The sequence below is a fragment of the Caretta caretta genome, chromosome 3 (genome assembly GCF_965140235.1).
Source record: "Caretta caretta isolate rCarCar2 chromosome 3, rCarCar1.hap1, whole genome shotgun sequence".
Taxonomy (NCBI): Eukaryota; Metazoa; Chordata; order Testudines; family Cheloniidae; genus Caretta; species Caretta caretta.
In genome coordinates this window covers 151,545,646-151,568,146 of record NC_134208.1, presented here as the reverse complement: position 1 = coordinate 151,568,146, position 22,501 = coordinate 151,545,646, and the positions used below count along the sequence as shown (strand labels likewise).

Here is a 22,501-nt window from a genome sequence, read left to right as displayed (position 1 = left end):
AGTAGCTGTTTTTGAGAGTCTCTAGGTGGCTTTTTTTTTTTTTTTTTTTTGGCTTGGAGCTAAAGATCAAACTATTGATGTGATGCAGCTCAAAATGGTCCCAATCTGAGTTTTTCTTAAGTTGGTACATGGTATCTACTAAGTCTGTGGGGAACCCAAATTGAGGAAAGTATTTAAGATGGGGTTTGGTTTTGTTTTTTTACAGCATGCATGCACCAGTACAGAAAAATGGCACCATTTACAAGCTTTGAGTCTTACAGCATGTACAGTGCTCTGAAATATTTCTTTCAGAGTAGCAGCTGAGTTAGTCTGTATTCGCAAAAAGAAAAGGAGTACTTGTGGCACCTTAGGACTAACAAATTTATTTGAGCATAAACTTTCGTGAGTGAGCTGTAGCTCATGAAAGCTTATGCTCAAATAAATTTGTGAGTCTCTAAGGTGCCACAAGTACTCCTTTTCATATTTCTTTGAAATTTGATGTGCCTCATGAGGGTGCAAAGTAGCATTAGTAATCCAAATTTGGGATCATTTGAGCAAGGGTTACGATGTTACAACCTCCCTCCCCCCAAAAAAGATTTCTGTTGCCTTGTACTGCTAAATTGATAGGTACTAATGACTGAATGAATCACTGACCTCTTTGAGACTGGCTGTGAACTAATCCTTCAATTAACATAACTAAGGATAACTTCCCTTGCTTAATAACTTAATGTTGTAGCTGTGTAGGTCCTAGGATATTAGAGAGACAAGGTGGGTGAGCTAATATCTTTGATTGGACCAACTTCTTCTGTTGGTGAGAGAGACAAGCTTTCGAGCTCTTCCTCAGACTTCTGTGTAAAGTTTGTCTCTCACCAACAGAAGTTGAGCAAATCAAAGATATTAGTTCACCCACCTTGTCTAATAACAGGATAAGTTAATCACAAGTCCCCATGTAAGATAAAAGGAGTGAATGGGTTAAGTGATTGAAGGTTGGTGTAACTTGTGAGTGGGATAATTGTGGTGGCAATTCCATTTTTTGGGGGGTATAATCAAAGTCTTTAGGAGGAAAAAATTAGCCACGAATGCTTCCTAGGAGTGGTATTAGGGGATGGAGGAGTGAGGGAATAGGAGGAGAGAGGTTTGGATCTTTAGCAAATGGATGGGGATAAATCATTCCCTGGCTGGGATGATTTCACTGGGAATTGGTCCTGCTTCGAGCAGGGGGTTGGACTAGATGACCTTCTGGGGTCCCTTCCAACCCTTATATTCTATGATTCTATGAAATAGTGTGGTGAGTAGTAGAAGAGGGGTGAGGGAGGCTTGAGGATTATGGGTTTTGGAGGGGTGGGACACTGGGAAGGGGGACCTGGGGGTGAGTGCCAGCAGGATTGGTGTAGAATAGAGGCTGGGGTACCTGTCAGCGCCATATTCTCCCCTTGTGTGTGTGTTCCCATATCTGGAGACCTCTTGCCCCTCTCTGTGGGTCTGAGCTACCCTCCCTACCCCCTCATATAAGCAGGGGTATAGGGGGGCTTGCTCCTCTTGGGGTGACTGAGCCCCTTTCTTTGCTGTCTGTGTATGCCAAGATCCGCAGGGCCCATGCACATATACAGAGGTTGGACACCCCCCTCCCTACCCTGCTCCATGTGAGCCAGTTTTGGGGGATGGGGGCAGCTTGACCTTTTGGGAGAGTTTGATCTCCTTCCTGTCCCCATATGAGCCAGGATATAGGGAAGTCCTTGCTCTTTGTGTTGGGAGCTGAGAATGGGCATACTTATTGCATATCACAGGCTCTGAAACACTTAGGAGGGACATGGGAACAACCACTGGGATAAATGAAGTGGTTCTCATGTCTGAGACTATGTCTACACTATGCAGCTTTTAGCAACACGGCTGTGCTGCTACAGTCATGCTGCTAAAAGGTGAGCAATGTAGCTGCTGTTTGTCTGCAGGAGGGAGCTCTCCTGCATACAGAAAAATTCCACCCCAATGAGCAGCAGCAGCAGCTTTCGACAACGTGCTGTTCACATCGGTGCTTTTCATCTGTAAAACTTTTGTCGTTCAGGGGTGTTAAAAAACCACACACACACCGCCCCTCCCCCCCCCCCCCCCCCCCCGAACAACAAAAAGTTTTGCCGATGAAGTTCCAGTGTAGACCAAGCCTGAATTATTAGTTCAGGTTGTATTCATCTCCATGGCATGTTCTTATTCACGCTTTTCAGAGCCTTATATGCTGCAGATGGATGTGTAGAGGAGCCCTTTCCCCCTCTCTGTCCTGTTTAAAGGACAATGCTTTAAAATCCACATGTTTTCATGGTTTTTTTTTTTTTTAAATTTGCTGGGCCTTGTGGGAATGCAGAGTAGGATTAGTGACCCAAATTGGAGGTCATTTGAGCCAAGGTTTCTGGAGATATAATCCCCGAATAAAATAGCTGTTTGTGGGGTTTTTTTAATTTCTAGGGTGGTTTTTTTGGTGTATGTGGAGAACTAGAGATCCAACTGTTGCTGTGATGTGGGTCAAAATGGTCTCAGTCAGTTTTTACCTTTGGTAATGCATGGCACCTACTAAGTTTTTGGTGGCTCAAATAGTGAATAGTATTTAAGAACAATTTCAACAGTTGGTGAAGAGCATGTATGTTTCAGCTTCTTTTACAACCCATTCACTCTTACGCACAGGATTCCATCTGATACTGTTAAAGGATATAAAGGGAGTGGGAGAGGAAGGTTGCCCATGCCACCTTCCCTCTACCCTCTTCAAGCAGTGCCTCAGTATGCACATAGACACAAGTAACGTTAGCCCTTGGCACTGGAAAGGCTTGTCTTCACATATAGCACTACAGCTGTGTGGCTGCAGCACTTTGGTTAATCCCCTCCTCCCTGAGAGGTGGGAGCTATGTTGACAGCAGAAGCTATCCCGTTGACATAGCACTGTACACACGGAGTTAGGTCAGTATAACCATGTTGCTCAGGGATGTAGATTTTTCACACCCCTGAGTGGTGTAGTTATACCAGTATAGGTATGTAGTGTTGACCTGGCTTAAGATTCAGGAGGTTCCAGATCCAGACCTCACACAGGCACTTAACCAACTCTGCAGAAAGAGTACCACCCATGTACAATTTAAGAACCACTTCACAGCCTTTTGCAACCTCCTTACACTTATTCATAGGATACCTTCTCAACCTACACTTTCACTATACCATCATTATAACATTAAAATCCTTTCATATTCCACCTCACTGCTGACAATAATCCTTGTAATAAAAGCCCTATGCCTTGCTACTTACTTAACCTACATAATTCTGTATTGAAATAATGCATAATGGATCCCAAAGGTGCACATGCAGCTCTTCTCTTTGCTCATATACACTGAAGTGTGCCAAACAGAGATCTCTTCAGAGCATAATCACAGGTCTGTCTCACACCTCAAGATAATCCACACCTGTCCTTATTATCACAAACACACCTTTACCAACAGGACCTAACTACTGCTTTCACTCTTTAGTGAAGGTACACATAATGTCTGACACACTGATTGTACCTGGAGTATATGCAAATAATTCCCATTGGCTACTGCCATTTCCAAGGGACCAGGGAGGATATGGCATGGGCAACCTTTTTTTTCCTTTCTTTTTCTTATACTTTTATGTCCTTTAAAAGCGTTAGATGGAATCCTGTGGGGGAGAGTGAATTGGTTGTAAGAAGAGGTGAAGAGCTTGTACATTTCAGCAACTATGGTACTGGCAGAGCAAAGGTATGGGTCTTAATAAGACCTACTGGGGCACTGCTCCAAGAAGGGAGGGTTAAGGTTCCATGGGCAGCCTTAACTGTGCATTTCCTTGGTTTCAGACATTTGAGTTTTGCTCAACTGAGCATTCCCGCAGGGGGACAACATAAGAATGGCCATAATGGGTCAGACCCATGCTCCAGCTAGTCTAATATCCGGTTTTCCGACAGTAGCCAATGCCAGGTGATTCAGAGAGAATAAACAGAACAGGCAGTCTTTGAGTGGTCCATCCCCTGTCGTCCACTCCTGGCTTCTGGCAAACCACGGCTAGGGACACTCAGAGCATGGTGTTGCATCCCTGCTCATCCTGGCTAATAGCCATTGATGGACCTCTCCTCCAGGAATTTCTCTCTTTTTTTTGACAGGTTTCAGAGGAACAGCCGTGTTAGTCTGTATTCGCAAAAAGAAAAGGAGTACTTGTGGCACCTTAGAGACTAACAAATTTATTTGAGCATAAGCTTTCGTGAGCTACAGCTCACTTCATTGGATGCATACAGTAGAAAATACACAAAAGCTTATGCTCAAATAAATTTTAATCTCTGTAATGCATCTGATGAAGAGAGCTGTAGCTCATGAAAGCTTATGCTCAAATAAATTTGTTAGTCTCTAAGGTGCCACAAGTACTCCTTTTCTTTTTGCGAATACAGACTAACACGGCTGCTACTCTGAAACCTCTCTTTTTTTTTTTAACCTTGTTATAGTTTTGGCCTTCGCAGCATCTCCTGGCAAAGAGTTCCACATGTTGATTGTGCATTGTGTAAAGAAAGTACTTCCTTTCATTTGTTTTAAACCAGCTGATTATTAATTTCATTTGGTGTCCCCAAGTTGTCATGTTATGTGAAGGAGTAAATAACACTTCCTTAATCACTTTCTCCACACCAGTCAAGATTTTATAAACCTCGATCGTTTCTCCCCTTACTTGTCTTGTTTCCAAGTCCCAGTCTTTTTAAGCTCTCCTCATATTGTGCTGTTCCATACCCCTAATCATTTTTGTTGCCCTACTATGTACCTTTTCCAATTCCAATGTATTTTTTTAAAAAATAGGGCGACCAGGTCTGCTCGCAGTATTCAAGATGGGGTTGTACCATGGATTTATATAGAGGTATTATGGTATTTTCTGTCTTATTATCTATCCCTTTCCTAATGGTTCCTAACATTGTTAGCTTTTTTGACTGCTGCTGCATTCTGAGTGGATGTTTTCAGAGAACTAGCCACAATGACTCCAAGAGCTCTTTCTTGAGCGGAACAGTGAATTTAGATGCCATCATTTTGTATGTATAGTTGGGATTATGTTTTCCAATGTGCATTACTTTGCATTTATCAACATACCACCATGCAACCTCAACTTCATGTTAATGTAGTTTTTTGCCTTTGAATTGTATAAATATAATTACTATAGTGTCTAAAGATTATGGAACTCAAGGGAGACTTGAGTTCAATTCTTGGCACTTAACCTCTGTGTCTCAGTTGTCCAACTTCTGCTTACATGTTGCATTCCTTTCTCCCGCACTTTGTCTGTTTAGAATGCAAACTCTTTAGAATTGCTGCTTACTGTGATTCAGTACAGTGCCTAGCACAGTGGAGCCCTAACATTGGTTGGAATCTCTTAAGTGCTTCTGGAATATAAATAACGTGTATATGTAATGTTAACAGGTGCTTTCAGGGTCTAAGTATCTATTACCACTGTACATTGTGGAATAGCTGCTACTCAGAAAAAGCTGCTCTGGACTTATCTATGTGGGAAAGTTAGTGCAGCGTAAAGTAAGCTGTAAATTTAGTGCAGAATAACTAGTGCGCATTAACTCCCCATGTGGACACTTGGGCCTTGTCTACACTACACAGTTTTGTCAGCAAAAGGCAGCTTAGTGGGGAGAGAATAGTGAGCGAATCCCTTTTTTTCTTCTAATTTCCCCCTCCCACAAGAAGGGAGTAGGGGGCAAGGCAAACAAAAACATTTTTTTTTAAATTGTAACACTGTTACATTAATTTTCAGAAATTAGGAGATTTCAGAATGTCTTAACTTCTGTGATGTACATACTATATGGATTACTTTGATTTACTACTTGTCATTAGCTAGAGCCAGTTACATCCTCAGTTATGCGCGCACAGCTCCAATTGACCTTAATGGTAATTGCAGGGATGTATCAGGATAAAATTATATGCTGTACATGCAGAATGGAGAGACATAATCTGATCTGTTTTTACTGCTTGTTGATTAAAATTATAATTATACTGTGGCGGGTTGGGACCCCCCCGCCCCCCTTTCAGCGCCCACCTGATGTACTGGGGTTTCATTGAACCTGCCTGCTCCGCTAGCCTGGGCTCCCTCTCCCTGTTTTGCTGAATCAGGCTCTTCGGCTTCTGACAGCACACACACGCTCAGGTAGGGACGCACCAGCTGTAGAAACTCACAGGGTCTGCAAGCAGCTCTCTATGGGAAGATTCAGCTAGGAAATTGCTCAGCACTCAAGTGCAGCTCCCCTCTGGAAAGTACACCCAAAATAATATTGTCTTGCGCTGTATAGAAAGATCTACCCAGTGCAAGCTCATAAAAATTCTCCCTCAATATGGAGAGAGAGAGATGCAGAGCTTCTTTCTCCCTCTCCCCCCCGATATGAATTGGACAAACTGGGTTATGTTATAAACAAGAAATAAGTTTATTAACTACAAAAGATAAATTTTAAGTGATGATAAGGCATAGCAAACATAACAAAGCAGATTACTGAGCAAATAAAACAAAACATGCAAACTAAGCTTCATATACTCAAGAAACAGGTAACAAAATTTAATTTCTCACCCTAAATGTTGTTTTAGTCAAGTTGCAGAGTTTCTGTAGCTTAGAGTTCCAGTTATTTCTCTTTACAGACTAGACTCCTGTCTTAGTTTGGACTCAGCCCTTGCCTTTCCCACAGCTCAGTTCCTTTGTCTCTTCAGGTACTTTCAGAAGTCTTTCTTCTTTGGGCAGGAGGGCATGGAGAAGAGGCCTGTTTGCCTTACTCCCCAGCCTTAAATAGAATTTACATAAGGCAGGAAGCCTTTGTTTCCAGTGGAAAAATACCAGTAGTGTCCAAGGTGGTTCCTTGTACCAGGTGACATCACCTGACCTTGCAGTGTCAAAGCAACCATGAAACCAGGTTTATTTGTGTAACCCTTCTGCCCATCAGAGTTGTCAGCAACAAGGGCTGGGTTCAGTATCTAGGGGTTCCATTCCAATAACACAACGCAAAACCAGCTCGAGCCCCCACCCAGTTACCTGGGACAAATGTATACCACCCCCGCTGGGCGCCTCCAAGAGGCAATACTTCCCCTCTCGCAAGCACAGAGTCTGAGTGTAGCAAAAAGCCTTTTAATAACAGAGAGAAACAATGTGGCATTATGTTGGGGAAACACCACCAACAGGATTCATAACACAACCTATGAGCAAAAAACCCACCCCAAGCAAATTGGGGCGTGTCCTTTCCCTTTGGTTCTTGAGTCCAGCAACCCAAAATCACCCAAAGTCCCAAAAGTCCAACAACCTAAAAGTTTCTGTCCCTGGTCAGGGCAGCCCCAGAGTTTGAAAGTTTATCTGCAGAGTTTTACCTCACAACCTCGGTGGAGATGGAGGAGGTTAAGGGGTACCTTATACGGTCCAAAGCTTATTGCCCCACCTCTCCATGGGGCTTCGCTCTGCCAGCTGCCCCCATGAGCTGCTCCAGGCATCCGACAAACTGCTCCGCTCCACCAGCCGCTCTGCTTGCCAGCCGTCCTGCAAACTGCTCCCCAATATATCTTCAGGCTCCCCCACTACTTAACACAACACTCAATGAGTTCAGCTCTTAGTAAGTTTAGCTCTCTTGTGATTTCAGCTTGTAGTAGGGGAGCCTCAGTGCTGGTGCACTATTAGCCCAAAGTGAATTTGGCTCAGCAGTCTAACTAGACTCCTAATGGAATCAAAATTAGCTCTGATATTCCACAGTGGTGAGAGGAGGAAGTGCATTTAGCATGTAAGGCCCTCACCAGGGGCCCATACCACCAAGTATTAATACCTGTCCCCAGCCTTTCTCTATTCACTGGGTTTTGGATCCCATGACCCTTGCCTAGCGAGTGCTGCTTAGGTGATGGTGAGTCCCTGCATCATAACAAAAGGCCAAGTACAGTTCCACTGTCCTTGATTCACATAATCAGGATAATAACAGTTTATTCCTGCCCCTATAACAGAGAAACTGGGGCTCCTACAGCAGCCAAAGTGACCATCTAGGCAGGGTGGGTGTGCCTATGCAAATGAGATCAGCCCCTGAAGTTCTTTTCCACAACCTACCATGACTTGCCACCAGATGTCAGGGTAGAGCTCATCCTGACTCTGCTTACATTTGCAATGTCCACAGGAAGGAACTTCCAGAAGATGGGACATCCACATCTTCAAAGATTTTTTTCTAATGACCTATCAAGGCCGATTGCTTACTGTCTGGTTGGCGTCTCCAAGTATAACCATAGTTGTAATTGTTACATAGTCAATATTCCTAACTCCAGATACAGAAATGATACATGCATACAAATTGGATAATCACATTCAGTAAATCATAACCTTTCCAATGATAATTTTATGTGAGCCATCTTGCATAAAATATCTTAGTTTTGCCATATTTATATCATAAGCATATTTCTAAAAATAATATGGAGTGTCACATCACGTATACCAACACAATATTTTTGTTTATATTCCTAATCCAGGGTTGTGAGTTCAATCCTTGAGGGGGCCATTTAGGGGGTTCTGGGGCAAAATTGGGGATTGGTCCTGCTTTGAGAAGGGGGTTGGACTAGATGACCTCCTGAGGTCCCTTCCAACTCTGATATTCTATGAATCTATAATAAGGTTTTCATATAGACTGCAGATGATACCAAAGATATCATAGATTCATAGATATTTAGGTCAGAAGGGACCATTATGTTCATCTAGTCTGAACTCCTGCACAACGCAGGCCACAGAATTTCACCCACTACTCCTGCAAAAAACATCTCACCTATGTCTGTGCTATTGAAGTCCTCAAATTGTGGTTTAAAGACTTCAAAGAGCAGAGAATCCTCCAGCAAGTGACCTGTGCCCCATGCTACAGAGGAAGGCGAAAAACCTCCAGGGCCTCTTCCAATCTGCCCTGGAGGAAAATTCCTTCCTGATCCCAAATATGGCGATCAGCTAAACCCTGAGCATATGGGCAAGATTCATCAGCCAGATACTACAGAAAATTCTTTCCTGGGTAACTCGGATCCCACCCAATCTAATATCCCATCACAGGCCATTGGGCCTATTTACCATGAATATTTAATTACCAAAACCATGTTATCCCATCATACTGATTAGGAGTTGAAAAAGCCGGACAATTTGTCTTCCTCTTCCAATATATAATTAAAATGTGCTGTAAGATGATATCTACTAATTCTAAAATATTGAGGCATATGGTAACCAGAAACAATCAGGTCAGTTTATTTTCTTATACATTCAGACATTTAAAGTAGTTTTATTTAACTAATAAAACTTATTTTTTGCCCATTTTAATTGAATTCCAATTTCAATCGAAATGCAACTTGACACAAATCACAAGTAAAAAATAAAAGGTAGGATTCACTATTTGCAAACATCATAAAACATGTAAAAATTAAGAACCTGAATAAATGTGTGTTAAGCTATATAACTGCATAAATATGTATAGCTATAGTATGTTGTCCTGGTGAGCAAAAATATATCAGTTTTAGTGGAAAAGCTATATTTAGATGCAAATCAACATGTTTTAACGGTTACTGTGACCCTAGAAACTCTGGATGCCAACTGGCAGAGGGCACTGGTGTGTATAGGGGTATAGGATCCTCTGGGTTCAACGAAAGAAAGTGTAAGGATTAAGACATTAAAGCATGTCTCACACAGGTCCTCATAGCCATTGTGAGATGTATGTTTGGAAAATATGTTCAGAACTATGTGTTTTATACTAAAAGTTATGTTCTCTAGATCTGTAGTTAAAAACAGGTCACTGAAAGGTAGTGTGTCTTGAAACAAACTCCTCCAGACAGAGGGGTGGGAGACACACATCTCCTGTGGGGACCATTGTGTATTGTATGTCATACAATAGGATTGTATTAGCATTCTAAACCAAATGCTAATGAGGAGCTGGTGGAAACTTCAGAAGAAAAGTAACAGAAAAAGTAAACAGCGGGGAGGGGGGAGGGGGGAGGAGGAGGATGGTACCTTTTGTGATGTAAACATCAAAGATCTGTTGTGGTATATTTGGGGGTGAAAAAATAGACCCTGGTATCCTTCACCGAGGAAGTAAACTGGCAGTAAGTTTGCTTCATGAAAAGGGGACCTCAGCAAGGCTTGGTTGAAAGTGCTGGAGAGAGCTTTGGGTGAGAAAAAGTTCTGTAGACAGTTTCCTTAGGTTTAGACACGACGATAACTTGTTATGCATCTGATGAAGTGAGCTGTAGCTCAGGAAAGCTTATGCTCAAATAAATTGGCTAGTCTCTAAGGTGCCACAAGTACTCCTTTTCTTTTTGCGAATACAGACTAACATGGCTGCTACTCTGAAACCTGATAACTTGTTAGTTTAGTCTTTAGAATGCATGTTATGATGTTTTATTATGTAATCATTTGTTCCCATCTCTCACACTGGTTTTGATCTGAATCTCTGTTCTTTCTTAAAGAAATACGCTTTTGGTTTATAATTGGATTCAAGTGTTGTGTGTGATGTAGGAGTAGTGGTCTAAGGTAAAACAGGTAAACTGTGGTACACTGTAACTTTGGGATGAGATGATCTGGGATTTCTCTCAGTATCCAGTGATCAGAGGCTGGACACCACAAGGGTACACTTTGAAGGAACTTGGAGGCTGAGGTAAATCTATTGTCAACCTGCCAGGCAAAGACAGAGCTGGTGTAGCCCAGAGAAGAGTGAGTGGCTGACAATCTAATTGTGTTAGGCAGCCAATACCCAGCTAACATAGGCAAGACTCCCTAGCACTGGAGGTAGTTGGTTACAAAGTGACTCACCGCCTTGAATACCCCAAGAAGCATCACAGTTACCAACCATTAAATTAGATCAGAACTAATAATTTAAATCAAGGATTCCTGCTTGCTGATTTAAATAATGATTAATATAAAGCTGATTTTTAAAAAGGTTCCAGAGGTGATACTGGCACTTACAGATTGGTAAACCTAACTTCAGTAGCAGGAAAACTGGTAAACAGAATTATCAGATGCGTGGATGAGCATGAGTTGTTGGAAAAGATTCAACTTGACTTTTGTAAAGGGCAATCATGCCTCGACACCCTCAAAGAATTCTAATAGATTGGTAACAAATGTGGCCAAGGGTGACCCAGTGGATACAGCGTACTTTGAGTTTCAGAAAGCCTTTGAACAAGGTCCTTTACCGAATCGGGCTCTTAAGCAAAGTAAGCAGTCATGGGATAAATAGGGGAAGGTCTTCTCATGGATCATTAACTGGTTAAGAGACAGGAAATAAAGGGAAGGAATAAATGGTGAGTTTTCAGAATGGAGAGGGGTAAATAACAGGGTCCCCCAGGGATTTGTAGTGGGATCTTTGCTGTTCAATGTTCATAAATGATCTGGGAAAAGGACTAAACAGTGAGGTAGCAAAATTTGCCGATGATAACTTTTTGAGTAATTTTGTAAGTCCAAAGCAGAAGAGTGAAGAGTTACTAAGGGATCTCACAAGACTGGGTGACTGGGCAACAAAATAGCAGATGAATTTCAATGTTGATACATGCAAACTAATGCGTATTGGAAAACATAATCCCAAATACACATACAAAGTGATGGGGTCTAAATTGGCTATTACCACTCAAGAAAGAGATCTTGGAGTAATTCTGGTTAATTCTCTGAAAACATCCGCTCAGTGTGCAGCAGCAGTCAATAAAGCTAAAAGGATCAGGAAAGGGATCGATGATAAGACCGTAAACAACATAATGCCATTATATAAATCCATGCCCACACCTTGAAGACTGCATGCAATTCTGGTTGCCCCATCCCAAAGATATATTAGAATTGGAAAAGATACATAGAAGGGCAACAAAAATGATTAGGGGTATGGAATGGCTTCTGTATGAGGAGAGATGAAAAAGACGGAGACTGTTCAGCTTGGAAAAGAGACGACTAACGGGGGGTGGTGGAGAGAGGAGAGAATATGAGGTCTATGAAAATTGTGAATGCTGTGGAGAAAGGGAATAAGGAAGTGTTCTTTAGCCCTTTATATAACAGAAGAATCAGAGGTCACCCAATGAAATTAATAGGCAGCAGGCACTTGTTGCCAGGGAGTACTGTGAAGCCCAAAATATAACTTGATTCAAAAGAGAACTAGATAAGTTCATGGAGGATAGGTCCATCAATGGATATTAGACAAGATGATCAGGGATGCACCCCTATGTTCTGGATGTCCCTCAGCCTCTTGAATGGCAGATGCTGGGAGTGGATGACAGAATGGATCACTTGATGATTGTCCTGTTCTATTAATTCTCTTTGAAGTATCTGGCATTGGCCATTGTAGGAAGAGAGGATACTGGGCTAAATGGACCATTGGTCTAACCCAGTACGATCATTCTTATGTTCTTAGTTTCCAAACCAATTCTGAATATCAAATTAAAGGTGTGCTGACCAATACAGCTTGTGCCTGAAACTGCTTGGGGTACTCTTGTAGCTGTTGTGCAAGTGGTGAGATTGCAAAATTGCATACATGAGTCATCCTTGGTAGTAACATCTCCTAGGACTGTTAATTTTGATGGCTGTAATGCAAAGCTGAATCATTTTGAGAAAAATCTTAAGAGTTGTAAGGTGGCCTGTATATCACCTTGATCTCTAGATTAATTTGATACTAGGGTGTATTCAAATTCATTTTCAGGGGTGAGTCACCTCCTGCGCTGCAGCTTAACATTAAAAAGTATGGGCACATATTGTCCCTGTCCCTGCCTGGATTTATATCTAATGGAGTAACCAGCCGGGCAGAGATCAGCCATATAGCATCATTGGCAACTTCCTGCAGTGTGTCTGCAATGCAGGCATGATCAGGCAGTGCCATTTATGATTAAATAATGATGGTATTTGGCCTTATTCCAAACAGATTATGCACTGAATGTGACCAGAACCTCCATTTCAAATAGCTTTAGTATCCTACAGTGCCCTAGTCAAGGTTGAAAGGTAAATTCTAAACCCCCAACACTTGATCTATATCAAGTTATCAGTCATCTCAATCCTTTGTTGCTACAGAATTTGAAAAACTCCCACACCAGTAACCAATCCATTTCTTGGAACGTTAAGTCTTCAGCAATCAGCATAGTTGTAGTCCATACTCTTGACTAGCACAACATTGTTCCTTTTAGAGGGCAAATCACATCTATTGTCTAAATGGCGAAGCCTCCCAGAAATACTCCCCAAACCAGATTCTACCTATCATCCTGTACACCAGTGATAATCAGAGTTCAGTGGTTCAGGAGCCAAATTAGCGGTCAGCATTACCCAAAAGAGCCACAGTAGTGTGAATTCATTGTTGCATTTACTATAGTACTATATATTCATATTTAAACCGTATGATGGGAAATATTTAGTTTGCTTACATATATAAAATTCTCACAGCAAAATGATCAAGTGTTATTATTTTATCAACTGCAATTGGTTAATAACATAGTAAAAGCGTCCTGATTGGTTAATAACTTAGATTGGATAATTAAATCTCATAGGGTTTTAATATGTGCAGGAGACACATTAAAGGGCCACTTGCAGATTGTGAGCCTTAGTCTGAGTACTGCGGCTACACATTGATTCTTGCAGGAATACAAACTGCCACTTGCTAATCCAGAGGTTTTTTACCTGTTTTGACTTGAGATGAAGGCTATTCATCTTTAACCCACTCAGTTACCAGGGTAGGCAGCATCTACAGATGTTGGAAATAAAGTTAGTGGAGAGCCAGATGAATCTTTTCTGTCAACTTGATTTCAAACACACCTAGAAAAATTAACCCATTGTGTGTGTTTGGTCACATCCCTCCACACACTGATCTCAAAAGGAAAGGAGGATGTAACAGAGTGTAGGGCAGATACATGGAAGTAAATAGAGGGGGGGGGGGAAGCGAATATCCTGCTCCACCATAAACTGCCATGTATGAATCTCCCAGCTTCCCATGAGGATGAGAAAGTAGCAGGAAGCTCTATGCCAGTTCTGGTGAGATTCATCTGGCTCTCCTCTTAAGAGTCATAATTCAAGTGAAAAGCAGGGACTCCTAAAATGTAGGATGGGGATATAGATTCTAGATCTGCCACTAGGTGATACGTTATAATTAGGGCTGTCAAGCGATCAAAAAAATTAATTGTGATTAATCATGTCATTAAAAAAATTAATCACACGATTAATCGCACTGTTAAACAATAATAGAATACCATTTATATATTTTTGGATGTTTTGTACATTTTCAAATATATTTCAATTACAACACAGAACACGGGGCTCACTTTATATTTATTTTTTATTACAAATATATGTGCTGTAAAAAAAAAACCAAAATAGTATTTTTCAAGTCACCTTATACAAGTACTGTAATGCAATCTTTTTATCGTGAAAGTTGAATTTACACATGTAGAATAATGTACAAAAAATAACTGCATTAAAAAATAAAACAATGTAAACCTTTAGAGCCTACAGGTCCACTCAGTCCTACTTCTCGTTCAGCCAGTCACTCAGACAAACAAGTTTGTTTACATTTGCGGGAGATAATGCTTACCACTTCTAGTTTACAATGTCACCTGAAAGCGAGAACAGGTGTTTGCATGACATTGTTGTAGCCGGCATTGCAAGATATTTACATGCCAGATGCGCTAAAGATTCATATCTCCCTTTATGCTTTAACCATCATTCCAGAGGACATGCATCCATGCAGATGATGGATTCTGCTCAATAACAATCCAAAGTAGAGCAGACCGATACATGTTCACTTTCATCATCTGAGTCAGATGCCACCAGCAGAAGGTTGATTTTCTTTTTTGTGGTTCAGGTTCTGTAGTTTCCGCATGGGCGTGTTGCTCTTGAAGACTTCTGAAAGCATGCTCCACATTCGTCCCGCTCAGATTTTGGAAGGCACTTCAGATTCTTGACCTTTGGGTCGAGTCCTGCAGCTATCTTTAGAAATCTCACATTGGTACCTTCTTTGCATTTAGTCAAATCTGTAGTGAAAGTTTTCTTAAAATGAACAACATGTGCTGGGTCATCATCCGAGACAACTGTAACATGAAATATATGGCAGAATGCAGGTAAAACAGCAGGAGACATACTATTCTCCACCCCACCCCCCAAGTTGCTCAGTCAAAATTTAATTAACACATTATTTTTTTAACGAGCGACATCAGCATGGAAGCCCATCCTCTGGACTGGTACTGAAGCATGAAGCGGCACACGAATGTTTAGCATATCTGGCATGTAAATACCTTGCAATGCTGGCAACAAAAGTGCCACATGAATGCCTGTTCTCACTTTCAGGTTTCAGAGTAGTTAGTCTGTATCCGTAAAAAGAAAAGGAGTACTTGTGGCACCTTAGGGACTAAGAATTTATTAGAGCATAAGCTTTCAAAGTGAGCTGTAGCTCATGAAAGCTTATGCTCTAATAAATTTGTTAGTCTCTAAGGTGCCACAAGTACTCCTTTCCTTTTCTCACTTTCAGATGACATTGTAAGTAAGCAGCCGGCAGCATTATCTCCCATAAATGTAAACAATCTTGTTTGTCTTAATGATTGGCTGAACAAGAAGTAGGAGTATGTGGCCTCCTAGGCTCTAAAGTTTTACATTGTTTTTCTGAGTGCAGTTATGTAACCAAAAAAAAAAATCTACATTTGTAAGTTGCACTTTCACAATAAAGAGATTGAACTACAGTACTTGTATGAGCTGAATTGAAAAATACTATTGAAAAAAACTGTTGAATTGGAATTCATTTGCAAATTGGATACAATTAACTTAGGCTTGAATAGAGACTGGGAGTGGCTAAGTCATTATGCAAGGTAACCTATTTCCCCTTGTTTTTTCCTACCACCCCCCCCCCCCCAGACGTTCTTATTAAATCCTGGATTTGTGCTGGAAATGGCCCACCTTGATTATCATACACGTTGTAAGGAGAGTGATCGCTTTAGATAAGCTATTACCAGCAGGAGAGTGGGGTGGGGGGAGGTATTTTTTCATGCTTTGTGTGTATAAAAAGATCTTCTACACTTTCCACAATATGCATCCGATGAAGTGAGCTGTAGCTCACGAAAGCTTATGCTCAAATAAATTGGTTAGTCTCTAAGGTGCCCCAAGTACTCCTTTTCTTTTTGCGAATACAGACTAACATGACTGTTACTCTGAAAACTATTTCTTTTGTTTATCATTTTTACAATGCAAGTATTTGTAATAAAAATAATATAAAGTGAGTGCACTGTACACTTTGTCTTCTGTGTTGTAATTTAAATCAATATATTTGAAAATGTAGAAAAACATCCAAAATATTTAATACATTTGAATTGATATTCTATTGTTTAACAGTGCGATTAAAACTGCGATTAATTGTGATTACTTTTTTTGAGTTAATTGCGCGAGTTAACTGGGATTAATCGACAGCCCTAGTTATAATTTATAGATTTTTATTTGTTCTTTTGGTAAAAAGGTATTGCATGATAAAATGCGTCTGGTTTTTCCTAAAGACTAATTTGTCTACAAATTTTCAGCAGCTAAAGGTATGTTAATTGATACTATGGTAAAGTCTACTATATAGAGAGCTTTGTTTTTGGGGGTGTTTGATTTATTATTCTTGAAAGTACCATAGCCTCTTTGATGTATCATGGAGGGGACCTATAGGATCACAAATTTAAGTAAAGGCTCAGAGTCCCAGATTCATAATTTGCATAAGTGGAAGCGATTTGTTTGGCATCAGTGGAGTTGTTTCTGCTTATACTTGCAGTGAGTTTGACCAAGAACGCTCACCTAATGTAAGTAATAGGCAGAATGGGAGACCTGGATTCTGTTCCCCACACTACCCTGACCTGTTGTGTGTCCTTGGGTCAGTCACCTCTTCTATCTTCTGCTTTTTTCTCTCTCACCCTTTCTGTCTTGTCTAAATTTAAGCTTTTGGGGGCAGGGATTCTCTTTTTTTGTACAGTATCTACCACAGTGAGGCTATGTTCTCAGAGCTTCTAGATGGTATTGAAATAGAAATACTCTATTTAAACTCAGTTGTATTTTTCGTTCTGCACACTTACTAGAATGTGCACATAAAACATATATAGCTAGGAGAATGCATTCAGTTTGTGACACTTCATACTATTTTATTACAGAAATGAATATGTGCAGTATGTGAATTTAATTACTTCTGTCTTCATGGAGGATTGCACACTGTGACAACGTTCCTGAGTTACCTTGGTGGGTCTTGTGCTTATTGGCGGATTTGCTCACCTTGGAGCTTCACGGCAGCCCTCAGCTTGGCCGTTTTTCTGAATTCATGGTCCAGGTCGACGACTCCTGTGTCTGACCAGGAGTTGGGAGGATTTGGGGGGAACCCGGGCCTGCCCTCTACTCCGGGTTCCAGCCCAGGGCCCTGTGGAATGCAGCTGTCTAGAGTGCCTCATGGAACAACTGTGCGACAGCTACAGCTCCCTGGGCTGCTTCCCCATGGCCTCCTCCCGACACCTTTATCCTCACCATAGGACCTTCCTCCTGATGTCTGATAATGCTTGTACACCTCAGTTCTCCAACAGTCCGCATTCTCACTCTCCGCTCCTAGTGCTCCTTGCTCCCAGCTCCTCACATGCACACCACAAACTGAAGTGAGCTTCTTTTTAAAACCCAGGTGCCCTGATTAGCCTGCCTTAATTGATTCTAGCAGCTTCTTGATTGGCTGCAGGTGTTCTAATCAGCTTGTCCTAATTGTGTCCAGAAGGTTCCTGATTGTTCTAGAACCTTCCCTGTTACCTTACCAAGTGAAAATGGACCTACTTAGCCTGGGGCTAATATATCTGTCTTCTGTTACTCTACTATAGCCATCTGGCCTGACCCTGTCACACACACATACCCAATTTAACGTTTTAAATAAAGCTGGTTACTAGAACACAAAAAGTGTCTGAAAATATTTTTGAAGTGTAAAATCTGCATCACTAATGTCAAACCGTTGAACTGACTTTCTCTTAAGTGAACTGCAATGTAAGAATAAATATTAAACCCCAATATTTTACGTTGCATGTCCTCACAAGCTGGACTGCACAGAAATAAACTTTAATTTCTAAAATTCCCTTTTCCTTTCTGTGAAATCATTTTGGTACTTCCTGGTTCACAGAAGGTATCCCAGAATACATCATTCTGTGTTATCACAAATATCGCAGCTTGTGTTTATTTGCAATGAGAACTCTGGTATTTGTGTTGCCCCTTTCTTGGATACGTTCAGTGAACAGGGCGATTCTAAGAGAGTATCAAAGAGGAAAAATAACTTAGTCAAAAATTTCTGAACTGAATGCTTCCTGAAGCCTGATGGTTGAGGACGCTCAACGCACAAATCTGAGCTTAATTCCATTCTGGGTTTGCTCTGCATTTTACCTTTAAACTCTGAAAAAATGACTGAGAATATTTATAACAAATTTACTCCCCCAGGTTTTTTGGGGAAGTTACAGGAGACTAACAATCGAGGCTTAGAATGGAATGGCCATCACCGCCTTAATTTATGGTATAATATTGAAATTTCGTACAATAATGTTGTTACAGTCAAGGACATATCACCCTTTATGGCTGTCTGCACGTTTTGTTTAAGCTTGTGGATTTCCAGAGGTAAAGCATATGGCTAGAGAATCAAGTGGGGTAGGTTTCTGGTCTGTTAGGTAAGAAGAAAATATTCAGAGGTATATTTTCTGTGTAAATGTAGACAACATGTTATTTCTCTCCCCAAGTGATAGTTGAAGTGTAAGGAATGCTATTTCAAATTATACACCACATGGGTACACACACAAAGTGAAATGAATAGTTAAACCATATGCCTTGTAAATGCCATTTCTCTGCTCAAGAGATCTTTTAGACTCTGCAATTGAAGAGCAGAAGGTCTTTTTTCTCATAAGGCCTCTTCAGTCTGAAAATATACTTGGTGGAGATGGCTTCCCGGTGGATTCCTCTAAGTCTTTCAAGGATTTACTAGAATCTCTGCCTGAACAATCTTCATATGTTAGTAATTAAGAATCACTAATTATTTCAGTTCTCGTTAATCTGGATCCAGGCAGAATATGTCATGAACACCCATAATCTGGCTAATTACTGATGAAAACACTTTAGCATAGATTTCAGTATTTAGACTAAGCCTGTTTACTCAGATGATGATTTCTCTATCCTTGGTCAGTCAACTAATTTTAATTTATACAGAGTTTTGTCTTTTGTGAATCATTTAGTAGTGCAGAAGTTTTACAGCCCATTCAGTTATTTTGATTTGATTGATGGGATCTTGTTGATTTAGAACAGATGCATTGGCAGAATAAAAGTAGGGTGGAGATATCTGAAATCAAACTGAAATATAATTTTTGAAGCACGTTGGGTGGGTTCCTATTGTAACTGATTTAACAGAAACCTCACTAAATTGTTATCCCTTGTAATTGTCTAAATTCCATCTACATTAGCTTTTTTGTAATTGTAACTTGTTCTTGGAGTTAGTTTCAGTACCCAGTTTTAAAAATGCTTATGGTTCTTTTCTTTCTTCCTGTAGGCTGCCAATACCATCACTTCATCAAGATGAGTAATAGTCACCCACTCCGTCCTTACACAGCTGTGGGGGAAATTGACCATGTTCACATTTTGTCAGAGAATGTTGGTGCTCTGATGAATGGGGAGGAGTATAGTGATGTTACCTTTATTGTAGAAAAGAAACGTTTTCCTGCACATAGAGTGATTCTGGCTGCCAGATGCCATTATTTCAGGTGATGTATTGCTTCTTGTCAGGTTTAAAGGAAACTTTGTGTATGAAATATACATTACTGAACATGACCTTTCTTGTGTGAGTGCTTCCCAGTGCATCAAAGCATTGTGGCCAACTGTAAAAAGCTGGAAAATGCCATGAGATCATAATGTTTTAGACTTTTATTAAATTGGGCTCTCAATTTACAGATTAAAAAGAAATAAACTTCAGAACACAAATGGGATGATGTAAATATGATGATGGTTTCCTCTGTAAAGTAAAAGTGTAAATACAGGTAACATGCTTGTATCATAGAATCATAGGACTGGAGGGGAGCTTGAGAGGTCATCTAGTCCAGTCCCCTGCACTCATGGCAGGACTAAGTATTATCTAGACCATCCCTGACAGGTATTTGTCTAACCTGCTCTTAAACTCCAATGATGGTGGTTCCACAACCTCCCTAGGCAATTCATTCCAATGCTTAACCACCCTGACAGGTAGGAAGTTTTTTCTAATGTCCAATCTAAACCTCCCTTGCTGCAATTTAAGCCCAATGCTTCTTGTCCTATCCTCAGAGGTTAAGAAGAACAATTTTTCTCCTTCCTCCTTGTAACAACCTTTTATGTACTTGAAAACTGTTATCATGTCCCCTGTCAGTCTTCTCTTTTCCAGACTAAATAAACCCAATTTTTTTCAATCTTCCCTCATAGGTCATGTTTTCTAGATCTTTAATAATGTTTGTTCTTCTCTGGACTTTCTCCAATTTGTCCACATCTTTCCTGAAATGTGGTGCCCAGAACTGGACACAGTACTCCAGTTGAGGCCTAATCAGCACGGAGTAGAGAGGAAGAATGACTTCTCGTGTCTTGTTCACAACGCTTCCGCTAATACATCCCATAAATATGTCCGCTTTTTTTTTGCAAAAGTGTTACACTGTTGACTGATATTTAGCTTGTGGTCCACTGACCCCAGATCCCTTTCCTTCCTAGGCAGTCATTTCCCATTTTGTATACAACTTATTTATTAAAAATGTTTAGTTTTAGCCTTTCTTGCTGAAATTGCTCATTGCTCATAAACTAGGAAAATATTGTATGTTTAAAAATTGCGTTGAAACTCAGGTCTCATTTTAACACAGCAGATCTACTTACCATTCTTAAAATGTACCAAGTAAAATTTCAAGATAATTCTTCTCTTATATGAATGCCAGAGATGCTAGTGATTAAACTAAGACGTATGTATACAGAATGCACAAATTACCTATCATCTAGAGAAAACACGTTGCAAATTTTTTGATTCTTCTCAAGTCTCATCACCTCGGCCTCCAATGTTGTCCTATGCCATAGTTAGTGGATAGAGCAATGAAATGGGGATTGATACTCCTGGGTTCTGTTGTCAGTTCTGCTATTCTTTCATAGTAAGAGCATTAGCAAGTCATTTCACCTGTCTGTACTTCTGCTTCCTCAACTTTCAGTGGGGCTGTGCAGGTGTCACTAAGGACATAATTTTTTTCTGAAAACTCTTTACTGCTGGTGGTGATGTGTGAGTAGGAAAGAACCTAACTTAACTGTCAGATCCCAGGGTGAATTTTCAGAGCTGAAATTAAAAAACAAACAAAATCCACCTCACATCCTATTCTTTTTACCTGTAAACTGACTAAACTTGATGTAGAATAACTGAGATAATGATGAAGAGACTCCCACAGTGCTATTCCTACGTAGACACTATCAGAGTAGAGCTGAATTTTAAGCTGTCTGCACAGCTTCCGTTTCATATTTTCAAGACCATTCTTTTTCATTTTATGTGGTCTCTTCTGAGGAGCCATTGCAAATATACCTTCATTTATTTTTTCACCTGGCATTTGGATGCTTGCTTTATTTACTTTACTGTTTAAATATATATAATAAGGCGCTTATTGTGAGGGTGCAAGTTTCTCACATTTTCTTTCTGTCTCTAGAGCATTATTATATGGTGGAATGAGAGAATCTCAGCCTGAAGCAGAAATCCCTCTTCAGGATACCACTGCAGAAGCATTTACAATGCTGCTGAAATATATCTACACAGGCCGTGCTACATTAAGAGATGAGAAGGAAGAGGTACTCCTGGATTTCCTGAGCCTGGCTCACAAATATGGATTCCCAGAATTGGAGGATTCCACCTCTGAATATCTTTGCACCATACTTAATATTCAGAACGTTTGTATGACCTTTGATGTTGCCAGTCTCTACTCACTCCCTAAACTGACTTGTATGTGCTGTATGTTTATGGATAGAAATGCTCAAGAGGTGCTCTCCAGCGAAGGCTTTCTGTCACTTTCTAAGGTGCGTCTTTGTAAGTTCTTTCAGGCATGTTGGTTGTGGTCTACAAAAAACACTATGATAAAATGCTAATTGTGGTCTGAAATGAAGAAAAGAGAAGCATAGGCCAAGTAATAAGAGACTTTAATAGTAAGGTCAATTAGCAGTGAAATTGCATTGCTGGAGTTACTCAAGTCAAGATGAGATGAATAAGTAATATTTTGTAGAATTCTATAAACATAAACATTGTGGTAATAAAGAGACCCTAAAGATCATTCCTAAATGTAATATCTATTGAGCTAGTCAGTTGTGACCAATTATAAAACTTAAACGTGACTCTTAACAGGACATTGTCAAGGGTAGGAGGAAAATATTTACCTTCTTTTCTTCTGTATGTTTTCTTACATATTTGTAAAGTCTGCACTGTCCTTTAAACAGTGTAGTCTGGCGTTTGAAATCTGGACAAAGTGTACGCAGTAAAAGTTTGGAGGAGGGAGTTGCAAAGATGGCATAAAACTCAGTTTATGTT

The 22,501-nt window shown here is 40.4% G+C and overlaps 1 protein-coding gene across 4 annotated transcripts in view; it reads left to right on the top strand.

Annotated features, from left to right (window-relative positions):
- Positions 1–22,501, top strand: part of BTBD9 (BTB domain containing 9) — a 308,026-nt gene that overhangs the window by 985 nt on the left and 284,540 nt on the right. For 3 of the 4 annotated variants that reach the window (XM_048843484.2, XM_075127030.1, XM_075127029.1), the window contains exons 2-3: positions 19,490–19,700; positions 21,633–21,996. In XM_048843484.2, the coding sequence (XP_048699441.1) occupies positions 19,516–19,700; positions 21,633–21,996 (549 nt within the window). In that variant the 5' untranslated portion in view covers positions 19,490–19,515. Of the gene's footprint in view, positions 1–17,090; positions 17,176–19,489; positions 19,701–21,632; positions 21,997–22,501 lie in introns of all 4 variants that reach the window. The other variant, XM_048843485.2, reaches the window with a different exon arrangement.